This window comes from Malaclemys terrapin, chromosome 7 (genome assembly GCF_027887155.1).
Source record: "Malaclemys terrapin pileata isolate rMalTer1 chromosome 7, rMalTer1.hap1, whole genome shotgun sequence".
Classification (NCBI taxonomy): domain Eukaryota; kingdom Metazoa; phylum Chordata; order Testudines; family Emydidae; genus Malaclemys; species Malaclemys terrapin.
In genome coordinates, this window is record NC_071511.1 from 102,812,418 (window position 1) to 102,830,820 (window position 18,403).

An 18,403-nucleotide genomic window follows, 5' to 3' on the forward strand; every position below is an offset into this window, starting at 1 on the left:
GAAGGAAACACTAATTTTTAAAAGCACTGCAAAATAAATTGAATTTTGTATTTAATCTTGGTTTAGTTAAAGTTTCTAAAACCTAATTTGACCACAGGGATAGTACATTTTGGTATAATTTTCTTTAATGAGGTAGGCAATGATTACTAGCAAGAAATACCTAAGAGATTAATTAAAGCTTGTTTTCATGACAGAGACATGATTTCCTGTTATGAGAATAAAACTGATTTTTCAATCATAAATAAACAATATTTTAAAATTGTCAAAATAATTCCCATACTATTCATATTTTGATAGAATTAAATAGCAATCATTTTTAAGGATTTAATAATGTAAATAAATACTACTTAGAAGCAGCAATAAAAATGTAAACCCATAAAATGCTGCCAAGTGGTTTAGACTCAAAATTTGCCCCACCTTATAGGTTATCAAATCAAATCCAGCCCAGGTTGATAGTGACTGAAAGTTGCTACCAGATACCATCTTATTACCATTAGGTGGCTTATGTGAAATGAGTTGGTGGTCTCACTTCAATTCCTAGATGCCATCACAAAATTCAAACTACCACAAGAGACAACCTTGTTAGTTTCAGCAAATCTGACAAGGATTGAACTGATCTGGATACTGAATACTTTTTCACTTACGGAAGGGGTCCTTTCAGGTCAGCACTGAGATGCATCTGCCTCATCAATTTTAAGGATTCTTGCATTGCCGTTGCTGCATTTTTTCCAGTGGACAGAGGATTTTATTTTCCAAGATGATTTTTGAGCATTAAAGGCCGTACTTCTGATTTAAATGGTAAAGCTGTGCTTAGGCACATAGGTTAGTTTCCTGGACTTTTTTCCCCTGTCCATTCAATTATGATTGAAGAAAGAAAGTCTTTTGCCATTGAGTGGAAGAATTGAGACCACAGGTCTCCAAACAAGGATTAAAACAAGAAAATAAAGAGTCCTCCAGGTACAGAGACTTAAGAGAGAAGAACAATATGAAATGTTGAGAAATCTCATAGGAAGGAAGTAGCTACTTTATTCCTTTCTAACAGCAGCAGCACCACCAAGGGTACACCAGAATAGCCTTAACTTCAAGTGTACTGGCTTAAATCTCCATCTTAATTTAAATATGTTTAAAGCAAAAACCAGGATTAACCAGGCTGAAGAACATCGGAAGTTAGCAAACAATTGCTGTAACTGCTTAGACAATGGAGATACTGTACAACTGAAGCTCATTAATAATGACTTAATAGTAGTACTCTGGATAAAGGTTTTCTTGCTCACTGGACATTAAAAAAACAATTAGAGACACAGACAGTAGGTATGCTGTCTGTCACAACATATGTTCTTCTAATGAGAGTTATATGCCCACAAACTAAGTACTGTAAAGGATTAAAATGTATAAGATAGGTGAATTGTGGGGGACAGTTTACACTAAACTAAACTGTCTAGGTAAACTGAATATACTTATATTTACAAAAAGTGCAATGAAAACAAAAATGTTTAACATTCCATTTTAATTGAAGATGTCGATACAATTTTGTATTTTTGGTGAAAAATTACTTTAACATATAGATCTAGCATGACTTTGTGAAGTATAAGAGCAAGTCAGAAGCTTTTAATTACTCCCACTCCATTGCTGATTGCTCCAACGTAATCAATAAATGAATCATTTCTTGCAGTATTTCAGTTCCCATCATTAGCATTCATGTCCATTTGCATTAATTTTCTCCCTTCAGAATAGATAACAATTCACCATTTTCCTTTAGTTCCTGTAAAGAAATTATAGAATAGTAACTCGGGGCATGTATATTTTGCAATTACCGCTGACAAATTCAACAAGGATGATTTTCAGATAAAAAAGTGAAACTGTCCACTATTCAGGAGGAGATAGACTAAATAACCCACTAGAGGTCCCTCTCAACCACAAGTAATTAATTTTTGTAATTCTGTATTTAAAAAAAGTTTTACAGAACATAAGACACCCAACATGCTACACAAAGGAAAATAAAAAAAAATCATGATCCATCAATAGAATTTGTTAAAGTTTAAAACCATGAACTGGTGTAAATTATAATTTACGTATTCCCTAGTCTGGTTAGTTAACTTTAGTTCAAATTATAAGTCATTCAATCTGGTTCAGTTAGTGTGAAATGTTCTGTTTTTCTTAGCTGTATATGGAAAATATCTACAAGCAGAATATTCGTGCATATTCACAGTCATTTTATAACATCTTCAAATTACTGTAACATGCATATGTCAGTAGAATGCATCACTAAAATAAGCTCTCAATAACAGGTAGTCCAATACAGCTGTTTACTTTTCAAAAATTACTGGTGAGTATAACACATTCCAACTTCTTTGATGCTCAAAATTATACTTATTGATCAATGTATGAGTTAACCCAAAATTGTGGTAAGTAAATAAAATTTTAAAAAATCATCTATATAATTTAAGTAACATCACATTATTTTCAGAGCTAAATGGGATGTATCGATTATATCTTCCCAGGAGTTACAATGTGTACTGGCTATAAAACATTCAGACAAGAATAAACTCAGGAGTATTAGGGGTTTAGGAGACTTTGCCTGCTCTGTTACAAAAATAAAAAAACACAGTAACAAATGCAGATCTATTTTTGTTGCTTCGGGGTCTGTTCAAAATACTACAATAAACCTTATTTTTTTTCAGGAATGAGACAGTTTGCTAGGAAAAATGTCTCACCACCTTATTTGAGAAGAGCAATGTCAAAAGTAAAACTAAAAAGCAAATGAAACCTGTAACAATGCACCCACAGGGTAAAAATGGTCTTTACAGTAAAGGTAGCTGACTGCTGTCAAGAAAATACATTTCATTGCTATATCAGAGTATGTGAGCATGCTGGAGATTTAAAAGCTCCTTTCAACCATATGTTGAAATAATGGTAGTCATAGTAAAACCAACCAAGTCATTCCATTTTAAAATCTAAGGCCATTACATAGGAGCTTATGTATATGGCAGTTAGAAAATATTTTTTTAGAAGTTCACACTAGAAAAGTCAATTTACATTTTAAACAGGAGTCGCCACCTGCTTACCTTAACAATATCCAGCCCACCAACAAGTTCACCTTTCACGTACAACTGAGGGTATGTTGGCCAGTTTGAATATGTTTTTAATCCTTGCCGCACCTAAGGAAAATAATCTTAACTTTAAGGCTCTTAACGGCAGCTTTAGTAGTGTAGTAGACATAACAGTGACATCTGTGGGGCGGAGGGGACGAGATAAAGACTCAGACTTACCTCTTCATCCTCTAATATGTCAAATGTCTCATAATCCACTCTATAAAGAAAGATGAAAATGAATTATAAATTTTTGCAACATAATACCCACAAAAACATAACACATTTATTTGTTTTCAAACTACCAGATAGCCACCATCCATAATATAGGAGACTCTCACAAGATCTCTATTTATAATCTACAAGCAAGAGACTGCAGAAAGTCAGCTACTTAAGCGGGACATCTGGTAATTGCCCATTAAATACTCCGAGTGACAAACTACTTATTTTACGGATACTACAACTTTTTTAGCATCTACATTAAAATCAAAAGTTAGTATAGACCAAAAAATACCCAATTTCATTGAATGGCTACTTGTGCTGACTAGACAGAGTGACACGTTACACAAGAAAAACTGAGTATGTGCTTTAAGTGTGCAAAATATGTGAGATATTAAAAATCATTCGGTTCATCAACCCACTGCTTAAGAATAGAAAAAGTTTTAGACACCAAAATAAACTATTATACAGACATGAAATGGTCTCAGGCAAAGTTACTGATTCATAATGGTACACTTATTTTGTTGTTAATTCCTAGAGTTATTTCATAAACACCAGACAGTAGGCAAATTCTTATGCTCTGATTGGCTGATGGGCATTGAAACACAGGCAGGGATTTGTATGAGGTGTTTCTGAACTCTACAAATCTCCATTCTGATTGGCTACTGCTCTCAGTTGATTCATAGGGCCATAAATATTGTTGATTACCCTTGCTAGTCACACATCTAACCAGAGAAATAAGACAATATAATTTTTTTTAAATGGAATTATTCAAGGGGCGAAGCTGTTAAGCAATTCTCAAGGGACAAGGAGCTGTAGGGGAAGATGGGAAATCAGACATTAGGCATGGCAAGACACTCAGAATTTGAGGCAGCCATGTTTATTGTGGGCAAAAGGGAATTCTAGAAGAATTGCAAGGATTTTTGTAGTCAACAATCAGATTGCAAAGAGGAGAGGATGAGAAGGACATTCACAGTGCTTGCTGTTAGTTAGCTGAGCTACCACCAAGCTAAGTAGTTACTTTTCATTATTTACATTTGAAAGTATGTGACATATAGTGTACTCACTGCATTTCTTTTAGTAGCCAAATAACTTTAAGTAGGGATACAAGTTCCATTTTTATTACAATTATCAAATGCCAGCTGCTTTTCCATCTCTCCAGTGATTATTGAACTAAATAGCCAGCAACAATTATGGATTTGAATTAACTAACAACTATTTGCATTATGCAACGTCTCACGCAGAACAAGCGAGTTACATGTCCAGCAATAATCAGGAGGAATAATTCACTAATATGATTAGACAGAGAACTTGTTCAACAGACCTTTGAGTGTGCTTAAACTGCCTCCCACATTCTGGCAATCACCAGTGGCAGATGTTAATCTTATACTAAATGTACTGTGAACTCAGTCACCATACCAGGCATCTCCCTCTATCCGTTTCTCTTTCCACTAAAGCCTTCTATTTTTAGGGCATTAATAAGATACCTCCTTTAAATGTTTATAAATACATTTTTAGGTGAGAGAAAAAGCCATTCTCCATTAGAATGATTCAATTTACTATTGCTACCTGGTGTTTTTCCACCTTTTAAGTTTACTTATAAACACTGCACTTTTATTCATTACAAAGCTGATCTCTTAAATTATAGCTACATACCCAGTGCTGTTTAGGATTTCTATAATTTGCTTGCTGAATCCACATTTTGCCATCTAAAATGAGAGAAAGACTTATTAGACTACAACACTATCTTTCAAGTTTTGTGAAGTTTTAAAGTTCTTAAGCCAAGAAAATTCCAGCTTCCAGATTCTCATATCACAACCCAATTAATCTGTTTTATTTCTAAGAAATAACCCTTCTTGATGTGCACTCGCTCTGCTGTCCTCCTTCCGCAATCACCTTTTAACAGCTACATTACATTTGCTCTGCCAAGTTTAACTTCATAGAGCAATTTTAGACTAAAACCAAAAGGGGGAGACAATTCAAATACGAACAGTATAAATGATGTAGATGAAGCTGATGAATGTAACTAAAGTTTTAGTGAGATGATTGCATCACCACAGCAATGTGCTCAGCTGAGGTACTGATAACTGTCAGATAAATTATAGATTGCTTTGCACGGTCTGTAGAAGCAAGTCAGACAGATAACTTCCTGATATCACTCCAATTTCAGTTGCCAAAAAGAAGAGAGGTTTAACGGTCCCTTCCCTGCAGATGTGAGCATCAAAAGAAATTACAATGAAACCATTTTGGAGATCTTTACCTGCTTGTTTCCTTTCATAAACAGCATCACAGAAGCTTTGTTTGTCAGGACTTTAAGTCTAAAATAGAGGAAAAAATTGTATGAAATCTCAGTTCAATTATTAACCATACTTTTGATCTACTTCTTCAGTAACATACATATAAGATAGGAAGATAATTTATAGGTTTAGTAGATACATTTAAAGCTGCATTATAAACAACTGAATTTATTTATATTCCATTCTATTTCATTCTCTCCCTAAGCCACTGTAAACCATATTACTTTTAAAGCAACAATTATTTTTTCCAGATTAAACTGAACACACCTAGATGCAGCAAACTTAAGGGGAAAATTCCATATTGAATTGGAGATATTTTTAATACAATATCCAGATATCTGTGTATCTAATCACAGGTATCAGAAAGACAAGGTGGGTGAGGTAATACTTTTACTGGGCCAACTTCTGTTGGTGAGACAGACAAGCTTTCGAATTTACACAATAATGCTCTCTTTGGAAGACCTGAAGAAGAGCTTTGTGTAAGCTCAAAAGCTTGTCTCTCACCAACAGAAGTTGACCCAATAAAAGATATTACTGAACCTAGCTTGTCTCTATAGTAGCAGTGTTGGTCCCAGAACGTAACACTGCACAGTTACAGATATGTAATCTATACACAATATTTCAAATGCAGAACCTAGCTATTAGTGATTCATCTTCTTCTCATACATCATTAGATAAAGTCTTTGCTAGTACTCTACGAAAAGTTATGACTGACATCCAATAGTCAAACCCATTTCAGTTGAGATGGTATTTTAATATTTTTGGTTGCTTGCTTGCTAAGAATTTACTGTTCCATAACATTTTTACAGGTTCATAACAACCTCTTTCCCCAAATTCTCCATCAGGAATTTTGACGGGTCATATACAGAACATTAAAGTCCCACAACATCTGATAAAATAGGGCATCAAATTTTATGAACTTCTAAAAGACCTGCCAGGTTGTAGAAAATATGCTCCATTTTATTTTTTTTTAATTTCCCATTAGGTTTAATTCTTTGCTTGAATGAGTGGAGAGTAAGGACCGTAGGGAGCCAGCTGCAGCTCTCTGATCCTCTAAAGGGGTAGAATTTCATTATAGGTCACGTTTAGCAAAGAGAAAGAGTAGCACGGTCAAACACCTAGGTTGCCACTGTTCTGTTGAGTGACTTTCCCTTCTGCGTTGACCACAGAAGTTAATTGGCCAGAGATTCACAAGTGCAAAATGTAAAAGAAGTTTAATTACAGTGCTGTAAAAATACGCTTTGGTTTTCAAAGGAAAACTGGGAAGCTGGAAGACAGCTATGGAAAGCTGAAAATTAAGCTGGGCAACAAACTCAACTGTTTCAAGATGAGTACAATAATGTAATGAGACAAAGATTGGAGTGGATCTAGAACTTCTAGCCTAGCTCTATGAATAGGAGTTCTATGACTGTCCTGCACAGTGAATGGACAATTGCCATTTTGCCAGAGTTAAAGTATCAGAATGAATGAAGATTTCAAATCCTTGTCTTACAGCTCTCGTTGCTTCTTTACTGAGGCATCCACCTGAACCAATCTTAACTTGACTTATCTTGACTTCATTAAAACATATTTAGATCCTGTATAAGCATCCTTTTCAGAGATGGAAGAAGTGACATCTCATATTATGACTAATGGAGAAAAGAAACTAATTGTTTTTGCTTCAAAGGCTAACCAAAGCAGAAAACAAAGCATTAATTGGACGGTACAAATTAGGAATTAATTTCAGAGCTTGCAAGTTGGCACGGGGGAAGGAGAAGACCAGCAAAAGCACCTCTTGCCGAAAAAATCCCATTTAAAAAGAAAGTGACTCAGAAGGTATAACTCATCACCCAATGGAACCAGTCAGTTTTGCTAGAGGGGATGGCTCGCTCAGTAGTCGAAACATTAGGTTTCAAATATTGAGTCTCCTTGGAGCTAATGGTTCAAATCCCAAAAATGCAGGTTAAGCTCTTTATCCTCAAGATAGTTTGAGTTCCATGTAGTTTGCTGTAAAGAGGTGTTTGGGTTTTTTTTTTTTTAAGATTAAAAATAAAAGGTCTGTTAGCTCTGTGCAGACATTTAAGAGCTCATAAGCAAGGGTTTGTCCTGGTATTACTGAAATATTTCAGTGTTTATTACCCTTACCCATGACAAAACATAGTGCTGTTCATTATCACATTATTTTATTATTGTTTCTGTAGTCTACTGAAGTTTATGTTACTGTGTATTTTCCTACCAATATTTTCAAGTACTTCTACATATATATATATACACACACACACACAGTAGTACAAAATATAGCCCTTATCCTGTAATCAGATCTGGAGGGGTCAGACACTATAATACAGCATAATGCTATATCTGAATATATTTGACTGCAGAATCAAGGCCAAAATGAGTAACTAAAACTTGAAAAAAAACCATATTGCGTTATCATATTATTTGAATAATATGAGTATTAAGCACAAAGAGTAAATTAAAGGGTATGCTCTCATCTAACTTTTGCATGTTCTGATTTGTAAGTATTTAACTGTGCAGCCTACCAGTGCTTTATTATAATACAGTAGAACTTCAGAGTTATGAAAACCGAAGTTACGAACTGACCAGTCAAGCACACGTCTCATTTGGAACCAGAAGTATGCAATCAGGCAACAGCAGAGACGAAAAAAGCAAATACAGTACAGTACTGTGTTAAACTACTAAAAAAAATAAAAATAAAGGGAAAATTTAAAAAAGATTTTACAAGAAAGTGTTTCTGTGCTTCTTTTATTTAAATTAAGATAGTTAAAAGCAGCATTTTTCTTCTGCATAGTAAAGTTTCACAGCTGAATTAAGTCAATGTTCAGTTTTAAACTTTTGAAAGAACAACCATAACGTTTTGTTCAGCATTACAAACATTTCAGAGTTACGAACAACCTACATTCCTGAGATGTTCATAACTCTGAGGTTCTATTGTAGTTTGCATTATATGCTATTTCCCAAGCGTGGTTTACCAATGCTTCTTTGACAGTTGGGATCAGACACTTCCAGAGCTTTATAGATACCCAGTATCACCAGCATCAGACTATGAGTAGGTATGTGTGCATCAATATTTGCCTTCAGAGAATAGATGTAACTTGATAATTTAGCTTCCTCTTTCCTGTCTTAATGATGTGATACATAAGATGAGAAACGAATTCCCACTACTTGCTAGCTATTGCTATAAAATAGGAAGATGCTTCACATATTTAGAGCTTATGATTGGTTTGGTTACCAGGCTGGGCTTAGTGGAGCAGCCAAATTTAAACAGAGCATGTGCTGAAATGGGAAGACTCAAGAGGCCAGACTGGCTTCTAGATATTAGGTCTGCCTTGGGAGATTAAAAACCCACAATGCATCACTAAAAAGCACATAATGTCAAAGGAGACAACAGTTGGAACTGAAGAGTGGGGAGTGAGGCTACATAATTATACTGTACTGACACCATAGTAATCAAATCTATACCCAATCAGATTCAAAAATTTTTAAAAAAGTTACTTGTAGAGATACAACATTTTCTATAAAAGGATTTACCTATGTTTCCTTTCTTAAAAAACTAGTTGTTATTCAAGAAAGGAGACAGGAGGAGACTGTGTCCGATTTTAAATGTAATAAAACTTGTAGTCTAAGTAAATCCCATCAAAACAGCATACCCAAATGTTTACTTCTATATACCATCACCCATGTGATCTACAATTGAAGAGGTAACTAAAAGATTCAATTACTTCAAATGAAAGATTGCAGCATTACAGTAATTTACTTTAAGTGTTGATGTATTTCTGAGAGTCAGAATATGGATGTTGCCTCTAAACTATAACACGCTGCTAAAATAAAGATATAATGCATCATACTTGTCTTCCAATTTGTGTGCCTTGGGACAGATTGTGTCCAGTTCTCCAGAAGCCTCCAGTTCCTGAAAAATAGGTGTTCAGATTTAGAAAGAGATGGTTTTATACATTATATATATATATATATATATATATATATATACACACATATATATACACATATACATACACACACACACTTTTAAAAACATGCAAAATATAAAAAAGATGCAGATTTCTCAATTTCTAACCTTAACAATATCCAGTCCACCTATAAGCTCTCCAGCTACATACAACTGTGGATAAGTAGGCCAATTAGAGTATGTTTTCAGTCCTTGACGTACTTCTTCATCAGAAAAAATATCAAAACTGCTAAACATAATGTTATGTTTGTTAAGAATCTCCACCATTTGTCTGCTGAAACCTGGATATAAAGAGGATATCAGTTAGGCGGTGATTAATTTAAATTATATCTATTTTTAAATAAAATGCTCTCGTGGCTATATGAAAATTTATTTGATTAAAAAATGTACTACAGATCATTCAGACAATAACCGCTCCCTACAAGGTTCTAGTGTTCTTTTTCTTATTTGAGAATATTAACATGATAAAACAAAAAAAGACAATGAATAAAAATGGTTTTATTATTGCGATTATTAAGCCTAAGTATCTAGACAGTACGTATGTCTGAAGTCTGCCTGCATAAACAATTACATTCAGTAACTTTAGTGTACTACATTTTGGTGTCAAGCATCAGAGGGGTAGCCGTGTTAGTCTGAATCTGTAAAAAGCAACAGAGGGTCCTGTGGCACCTTTGAGACTAACAGAAGTACTGGGAGCATAAGCTTTCGTGGGTAAGAACACGAAAAGCTCTTACCCACGAAAGCTTATGCTCCCAGTACTTCTGTTAGTCTCAAAGGTGCCACAGGACCCTCTGTTGCTTTTTACATTTTGGTGGAACATCTTATGATTAAACCTCAAAGAAATCTATTTCCCTAGTCTCTGACTTGTCTAGTCCTCCTCCTTCCTTCTGCATCCAAAAGAAAAGATACTCTTTGCCCTCCTCCACATCTTCTGCTTCCCATTCTCTTCCCCTCACACACATACTTTACGTTCCTGCAGCTCTTCTTGTTTTCTCCCTCCAGCTACTGCCTGTCTCCCCCAAACACCAATAGTTTGAATTAGTTGAAACTGACTGACTAAAGAGCACGGGATGCCTATTGGGTGGCAGTAGTTTGACTTTTAAAATGGCCTTTTTCTGGCTGTGTTTTTTAAGTATTTACATTCACAAGAGTACATATTTTATTGTACTTGTGACACTTATTAGGTACTATGAAGTCTTGTACTTTTCTTCTGATACTTTCTCATTAGCACATTAAGTCCTGGACATTAGATTTATAAAATATGGGATTTAAAACACCCTATTATGTAGTCTGTTTTACAAAAAATGTTTCTTTTCATAATTTCTTTGTTCTAAGAAAATATACAATAATGAATGTATCCCAGTCTTCACACATGCATTAACTTTTTACAATACTGTACACAAAACTTAACGTTCCTTATGCATAATAAACCATTTTTACACTATAAAAGGGACTAGCTAGAGATCATTTTGAAAAATCTTCTGTCATAACCACCACCATCATTCTAGATTACTAAAACTGAAAAGTAGATTTTGAACATTTTCACTATTTGGACTTTTTTTTTACATTTCTTTAATAAACGGAACAAAAGGAATTCTTAAATAAAAATAACCAGACTGTCACATACAAATAACTATTATTTGATTTCAACTTGCAAGATCACTTATTAATTTTTTAAATATGGATTTGCACTACAGTTTTCTGCAGTTTGCATGATCTGCAATTTGTTGAGATGAGGTACTGATATGTATATGTATGACATCTAAGTGTTAAGTTCAGGTACAGCCTGAAGTAAAAACATGGACTCTGAAATTTCTCATTCATCTGGGAGTTCATTAGTAAACAGCTAATGGGTGATTGCTGATGGTTATTCTGTTGTCAATATATTAACTCATTTCTATTGAACAAGGCTGAGAAAAAGCTTCATTTTAGCTATAGGCAATTATGCAGACTAGAAAGATAAGACTGGTTGTGTTTCATTTTTAAGGGTTAAAGTAGCAGAATGGAAATGTTATGCTTAGGGAAAAAGTACCAATACAGCTTTACTTTCATAACAAAAGATTTAGGTTGAATGTCTGAAAAAACGCCATACATGTAAACAAAGAATTAAAGTGTGAACAAAATGTAAGTATATCCAGACAGCCATAAATGCCACTATATACTTTATACTGTTAATGAGAATAAATAAAATTGTAATACCAATGAAACAAGCAAACCAATGTAGTCGCAGCCCAAAAATCTCCTGAAACAAGATTTACACGTGTAGCAACACGATACAACCGCCAGTGAACACATGGCCAAGGGAACAGACTTCACTCAACACCATATTGAAGTTGACTCTCTCAGTGAAGTAATGATTAACTACAAAAAAAGATTCCATATCCCACCACAGGAGAGGGTTCCACACCAGTCGCCAAGTGCACTCATCTATCATTTCAAATCTGTTGTCTCTCTCAAAATAGTTATTGTTCACAACTATATTCATCCTTAGATAACCACATGGAACATCTTGTAATTCTTTTACATTCTTTTTACTTATCTAATGCCATTGTCAAAACAAATCAGTTTGATCTTTGACAATTTAGCCTTTTTAATATGGTAAGCTCTCTTCTCATTAAAAGGTATGCATATTTTAATAACTCTGCCAACACCAGCATACTATAGATTTTTATCACCAACCAACACCACATTCTATCTTAAGTATCTTATCTGCTGAATTGGACTAACTACTAAATTAACTTCTCTTCAATCTTAGTTACAAACGCAGGCAATCCTATATACAACTGCAAATTTTCACTGATAATCTTGATTTTAATACATAAATATGTACTATGTAAGTAAACAGAGCTCACTGTGTATTTTTCATAGAATGTGTGACAGTAGTATATAGTACAAAATCTGTGCAAGTTTGAAAAATATTGTACAATATTACAGTGCATGGTTGTATAATTAGAGATTCTTTTATGCACATGCACCAAAGAGCCAAAACTCTGTGTGTAATCTTGATTTCGGCTTTTCCGAGCACTTAACCATGCACTCTCAATGTTCACTTAATCTCTTATGTTTAAACTTAGTTGAGTCCCCTCTGTGAAATAATGGATTTCCGCTGAACCTCCGCCTCAGCCCACATACACATTCAGTACACTTCATTACGCACGAGCAGGAGAGCGCAAGAGGGGAGGACTCCTGTCTCATACTGAGAAAGCGGGATGATCAGCAAGTTATCTTACGTGCCTATACACAAATGCAAGAAGCTTTGGAAACAAGCAGGGAGAACTGGAAGTCCTGGCACGGTCAAGGAACTATAATGTGATTGGAATAACAGAGACTTGGTGGGATAACTCACATGACTGGAGTACTGTCATGGATGTCTATAAACTGTTCAGGAAGGACAGGCAGGGGAGAAAAGGTGGGGGAGTTGCACTGTATGTAAGAGAGCAGTATGACTACTCAGAGCTCCGGTATGAAACTGCAGAAAAACCTGAGAGTCTCTAGATTAAGTTTAGAAGTGTGAGCAACAAAGGTGATGATGTGGTGGGAGTCTGCTATCGACCACTAGACCAGGGGGATGAGGTGGACAAGGCTTTCTTCCAGCAACTAACAAGTTACTAGATCGCAGGCCCCGATTCTCATGGGAGACTTCAATCACCCTGATATCTGCTGGGAGAGCAATACAGCAGTGCACACACAATCCAGGAAGCTTTTGGAAAGTGTAGGGGACAATTTCCTGGTGCAAGTGCTGGAGGAACCAACTAGGGGCAGAGCTCTTCTTGACCTGCTGCTCACAAACAGGGAAGAATTAGTAGGGGAAGCAAAAGTGGATGGGAACCTGGAAGGCAGTGACCATGAGATGGTTGAGTTCAGGATCCCGACACAAGGAAGAAAGGACAGCAGCAGAATACGGACCCTGGATTTCAGAAAAACAGACTTTGACTCCCTCAGGGAACTGATGGGCAGGATCCCCTGGGAGAATAACATAAGGGGGAAAGGAGTCCAAGAGAGCTGGCTGTATTTTAAAGAATCCTTATTGAGGTTGCAGGAACAAACCATCCTGATGTGTAGAAAGAATAGTAAATATGGCAGACGACCAGCTTGGCTTAACAGTGAAATCCTTGCTGATCTTAAAACACAAAAAAGAAGTTTACAAGAAGTGGAAGATTGGACAAATGACCAGGGAGGAGTATAAAAATATTGCTCAGGCATGCAGGAGTGAAATCAGGAAGGCCAAATCACACTCGGAGTTGCAGCTAGCAAGGGATGTTAAGAGTAACAAGAAGGATTTCTTCAGGTATGTTAGCAACAAGAAGAAAGTCAAGAAAACTGTGGGCCCCTTACTGAATGAGGGAACTAAGAAGGCTAATGGAATTTTGGTCTGTATAAGTAGGGGCATTGCCAGCAGATTGAGGGACGTGATCATTCCCCTCTACTCGACATTGTTGAGGCCTCATCTGGTGTACTGTGTCCAGTTTTAGGTCCCACACTACAAGAAGAATGTGGAAAAATTGGAAAAAGTCCAGCGGAGGGCAACAAAAATGATTGGGGGACTGGAGCACATGACTTATGAGGAGAGGCTGAGGGAACTGGGATTGTTTAGTCTGCAGAAGAGAAGAATAAGAGGGGATTTGATAGCTGCTTTCAACTAGCTGAAAGGAGGTTCTAAATAGGATGGAATCTAAACTGTTCTCAGTGGTACCAGATGACAGAACAAGGAGTAATGGTCTCAAGTTGCAGTGGGGGAGGATTAGGTTGGATATTAGGAAAAACTTTTTCACTAGGAGGGTGGTGAAGCACTGGAATGGGTTACCTAGAGAGGTGGTGGAATCTCCTTCCATAGAGGTTTTTAAGGTCAGGCTTGACGAAACCCTGGCTGGGATGATTTAGTTGGGGATTGGTCCTGCTTTGAGCAGGGGGTTGGACTAGATGACCTTCTGAGGTCCCTTCCAACCCTGATGTTCTATGATCACGTTGTTAAAATTAGCCTCACATACATGTACAGATATAACCTTTTAAAAGCTCAGTGTGTGATTTGCAAAAGCTCATGCCTACCTTCAAGCTGTTTTGATACAAGGGATGTTCTTATAAAGGTTTTAAAGTTTCAGGATGTTGTCAAAGCAGAAGGGTCAAAGTGAAAACTTTTACTTAACCTACACTATAGTAGTAACTGTCTCCGACACTATAATTATGAAAACTAAGACATTTCACTGGCATACTGAGTATATGCAAATGAAATACAAACACTAAAAAACTGAGATTGTGTTTTTAAAATAAAACAGTTCTAATCTATATTCTCCCATCAGAGTGAATTTAAAAAATGTATTTAAATTAAATACATTTTTCTCTATAAAAAAGACTATTTAAAGTTAAATTTGAAATTATGACAACCTATGTTAAGACCTAAACTAGGGTTGCCACCCATCCACGTTTTCCTCGGACAATCCAGTTTTTGGCGTCTGTGTGCCAGTGTTTTAAAGGAAGTTTAAAATAATGTTTTAAAGGAAGTCAAACCACAGAACTGGTGGAAGTCAGTGCCTAAGCACCTGGAACCAAGAGTTCATTGAAGTGCTATACTAGCTTCTGACAGCAGTAGCTTCCTCTGCAGGTAAAAGAATATTTTTTTCATTTCAATTTATTCAACTAGTTCAGTCCAATGACTAGTTCATACGAAGTTGGGAAACAGATTGGGAGCCGAGAAAGCAGGAAAGCTTGGTTTCCTCTTTCAAGCTATGAATAAAAAAGGAGGTGTAAGCAGATGACACTTTCTAGTCCTAAATTTGGAACAACGTGGTGATCAGAAACAATCAAGTTCAATACACTAAGATAATAGTTTCTTTGATTAAGAAATGTATGGATAAACTTATTTTGTTTTTCTGCATCCAGCACATTTAAGGTACTTTTATATAGAACTCCACTGGGATGGAATTTGAAATGTAATTAAATATACAAACAGCACTTTTAAGTAGTTTATTAGTTAACTAAATGACATAAGAAATGTGTCATTCGCCATTTTCTAACAATGAAAAATGTAAAAACTAAGAATCTGAATACATATGTTAAGCTATATAGTTGCTTAAATAAATGTCAACAGATATAGTAGATGCTCTGGTCAGCAAAAAAGGACCAAATTTACTGTAAAGGCTACAGTTGGTTGCGGATCAACGTTTTAATGGTTACTAACAGATGAGAATAAACTTTTCTTGTAGAAAATAACAAGTACAAATTCAAAACAAAATTAAAATCATTTATTTAAATCAAGGTTTTTTTCTTGCTGATTTAAATCACGTTTAAAATCTATGATATAAATCACTGATTTAAATCAATCCACTCCATCTCCCATTCACTGTAACATACTGGGGGAAAACAAACTGTATTACAAATATTTTGCAAAGCAAAAACCACATATTATAGCCAAGGCAAGAAATTTATGAGTGATAGAAATAAGATTATTAAGAAATAAAATGCTATTTGGGATAAAGACACAGGTGCTTACAACCATCTCAATTTTTTATTGCATATGAAATATGTATGAGGAGTGTGCAAATATTTATGAATGGGCTTGTTTTGTTCACATAAGATTTTAAGGTGCACACATAGTTGTACAGTTAACGTGTGTGTGTGGGGAGGGGGGGGGGTGAATGTTTAGTTTTAGTTTGTTACTTGTTAAACCATTTCTACCTTAACCCATAGGTGCTGGAACTAGAGATGCTGGCTTGAAGTGGTTTCCATTATATACTGGGTTTACAGTTTTGTTCAATGGCTCAGCACCCGCCCTATAAAAATTGTTCCAGCATCCCTGCCATAATGATCTTGTGGGACTTATTAATCTAATTAAAATGTAGCAGCATTATAGGAGTTAATAAGGAAAAAGACATCAGATCAGATATTCCTATTGCATGAATCATCTCTCCCCCCATTTACAGGATCCTACAGACCACTTCATCTCCCATTCATAATCCTGTAACATTCCCACAGCACAACAGTTGTTTATATGTAAAAGTGACTTTTTAATTATTTTCTTTTAATACAATTAGCTGTTGGAGGTGGAGCCAATGGCATGTGATCAACCAGCTCTCCACATACAACCAAGTGATCCACAGACACAATCTGAAAACAGCTTTATTAAACCATGGAGTCTCTCCCTGCCAATGCAGGACTGTTCCTTATAGTACATTATGTAGTGTTTTGTCTGGTCTTTTTAAAATCCCAAACAATGGTACTTTCACCATTACTTTCCTTTTAAGATTGTTTCACAGCCCAATACATTTCATTGGCAAAAAGTTCTTCCTCCTATTCAGATTAAATTATTTTAATTCCATCTCATCACTCCCATTTACTGCACTCAACTCCTCGGGTTAATCTTCAGAATACATGTAGACTTCCTTCCCTCCCCCATCCACAAGTCATTGCTTAGGCAAGATATACATATTTAGCTCTTTAAAATCCTTCTTCAAAAGGCTCTTGGTCAGTTGCGTTTCTCTTTTCCTAAATCCCTCCAATCTGTCAACATCAGGCCTGTTCCAAAGTTCACTGAAGGCTTTGGATCAGACCCATGGTGACCAGAAATGAAAGTACTATTCCAGCTATTACACCACAACTATAGCAAGAAGTCCTAATACCTTCTTGCCCCAGGACATGACGCCTGTGTTTGCAGCCCAAAATACCCTTTTTTGTAGTCATACATATTGCAAACTCAAATCACTACCACCCCTCACTTCATCATTTGCACTCTTACTTCCTCCCACTGAACTTGTGTGTTTTGAATAGCTTTCACCTTCCTCTCCCTCTCTTTTACCCCAGTGTAGTACTGAAGCTTGCGCCTATTTAATGTTTTTTTTTTTTTAATGTTCTTGCCATGTTCAGTTTCTCTAGGTCCTTCCATACTTTTTCCTCCATTTTTACTATTTACTCAACTCTTCTCAGTTTGGCTTCTTTCGTGAATCTCATGAATACACTCTTATCCTGGTCACTAAAGAATATAGCAAATAAGTATGGTCATCACTTTGGTACCTCATTAGAAACCTCTCTCAAACACTGACTCTTCCCTGTTGCATTGTTACTTATGGCCCTTTGTTTCCAGTCAGTTACCCAGTTTTAAATCCACATGTGTTCTTAACCAAACCAATTTAATTTTTAAATTATAATTTTGAGGAATTGTATCAAAGTCAGGCTGGATAAAAAGTGATTTTTAAATTCGTGATATATTTATACATGATTTTATTTAAATTAGAGAGGAGTTAAATTAAAAAACTATTGAAAATTAAATTTATATTTTACGATAACCTAGGTTAAGGTCTGAATTTACTATAATCTATTAATATTATTTTATTTTAATTAAAATGATTTTAACACTACGTTTGCTGCCACTTTTTGAAGAAAGTCAAATCACTGCACTGGTGGAAGTCACTGCCTAATCACCTGGAACCAAAGTGTGTTGAAGTGCTAAACTGGTTTTTGACAGCGGTAACCTCTTCTGCAGGTACCGAGAATTTATTTCCCCCCCTCAAGTTTATTCAACTACTTCAGTTCAATGACTAGCTCATTCAAAGTTTAGGAATCAACCGGGTTTGGGGGGGGAAAAAAAACGGGAGGAGAAGGTGGGGCAGAACAGCTGGTTTTCTTCCTCTGATCTACAGGCGAAAAATGAGGTCGGAGAGGATGAGACCTACTAGTTCTAAAACCTTGAAAAGCATAGTGATCAGAAACAAACAGTTCAATATACTAACTACAGATACTTCCTTTGTTTAATAAATCAATCAGTTTTAAATGCAAAATGTGTTTTGGTAAGCTTTTTAATTGTATGCTGATACTTTGTTTTTAACTAAAAAAAACTTGAA

The 18,403-nt window shown here is 35.6% G+C and overlaps 1 protein-coding gene across 1 annotated transcript in view; it reads right to left on the reverse strand.

Moving 5' to 3' along the window:
- Nucleotides 1-1,490: 1,490 nt before the first annotated feature.
- The window catches only part of GLRX3 (glutaredoxin 3), a 32,474-nt gene continuing 15,561 nt past the window's right edge, over nucleotides 1,491-18,403 (reverse strand). Inside the window, exons 5-11 of the mRNA XM_054035184.1 lie at nucleotides 9,681-9,853; nucleotides 9,454-9,515; nucleotides 5,569-5,626; nucleotides 4,965-5,017; nucleotides 3,270-3,309; nucleotides 3,066-3,158; nucleotides 1,491-1,762 (exon numbers count right to left, since the gene is read on the reverse strand). Coding sequence (XP_053891159.1) covers nucleotides 1,712-1,762; nucleotides 3,066-3,158; nucleotides 3,270-3,309; nucleotides 4,965-5,017; nucleotides 5,569-5,626; nucleotides 9,454-9,515; nucleotides 9,681-9,853 — 530 coding nt within the window. The 3' untranslated portion in view covers nucleotides 1,491-1,711. The remainder of the gene's footprint in view (nucleotides 1,763-3,065; nucleotides 3,159-3,269; nucleotides 3,310-4,964; nucleotides 5,018-5,568; nucleotides 5,627-9,453; nucleotides 9,516-9,680; nucleotides 9,854-18,403) is intronic.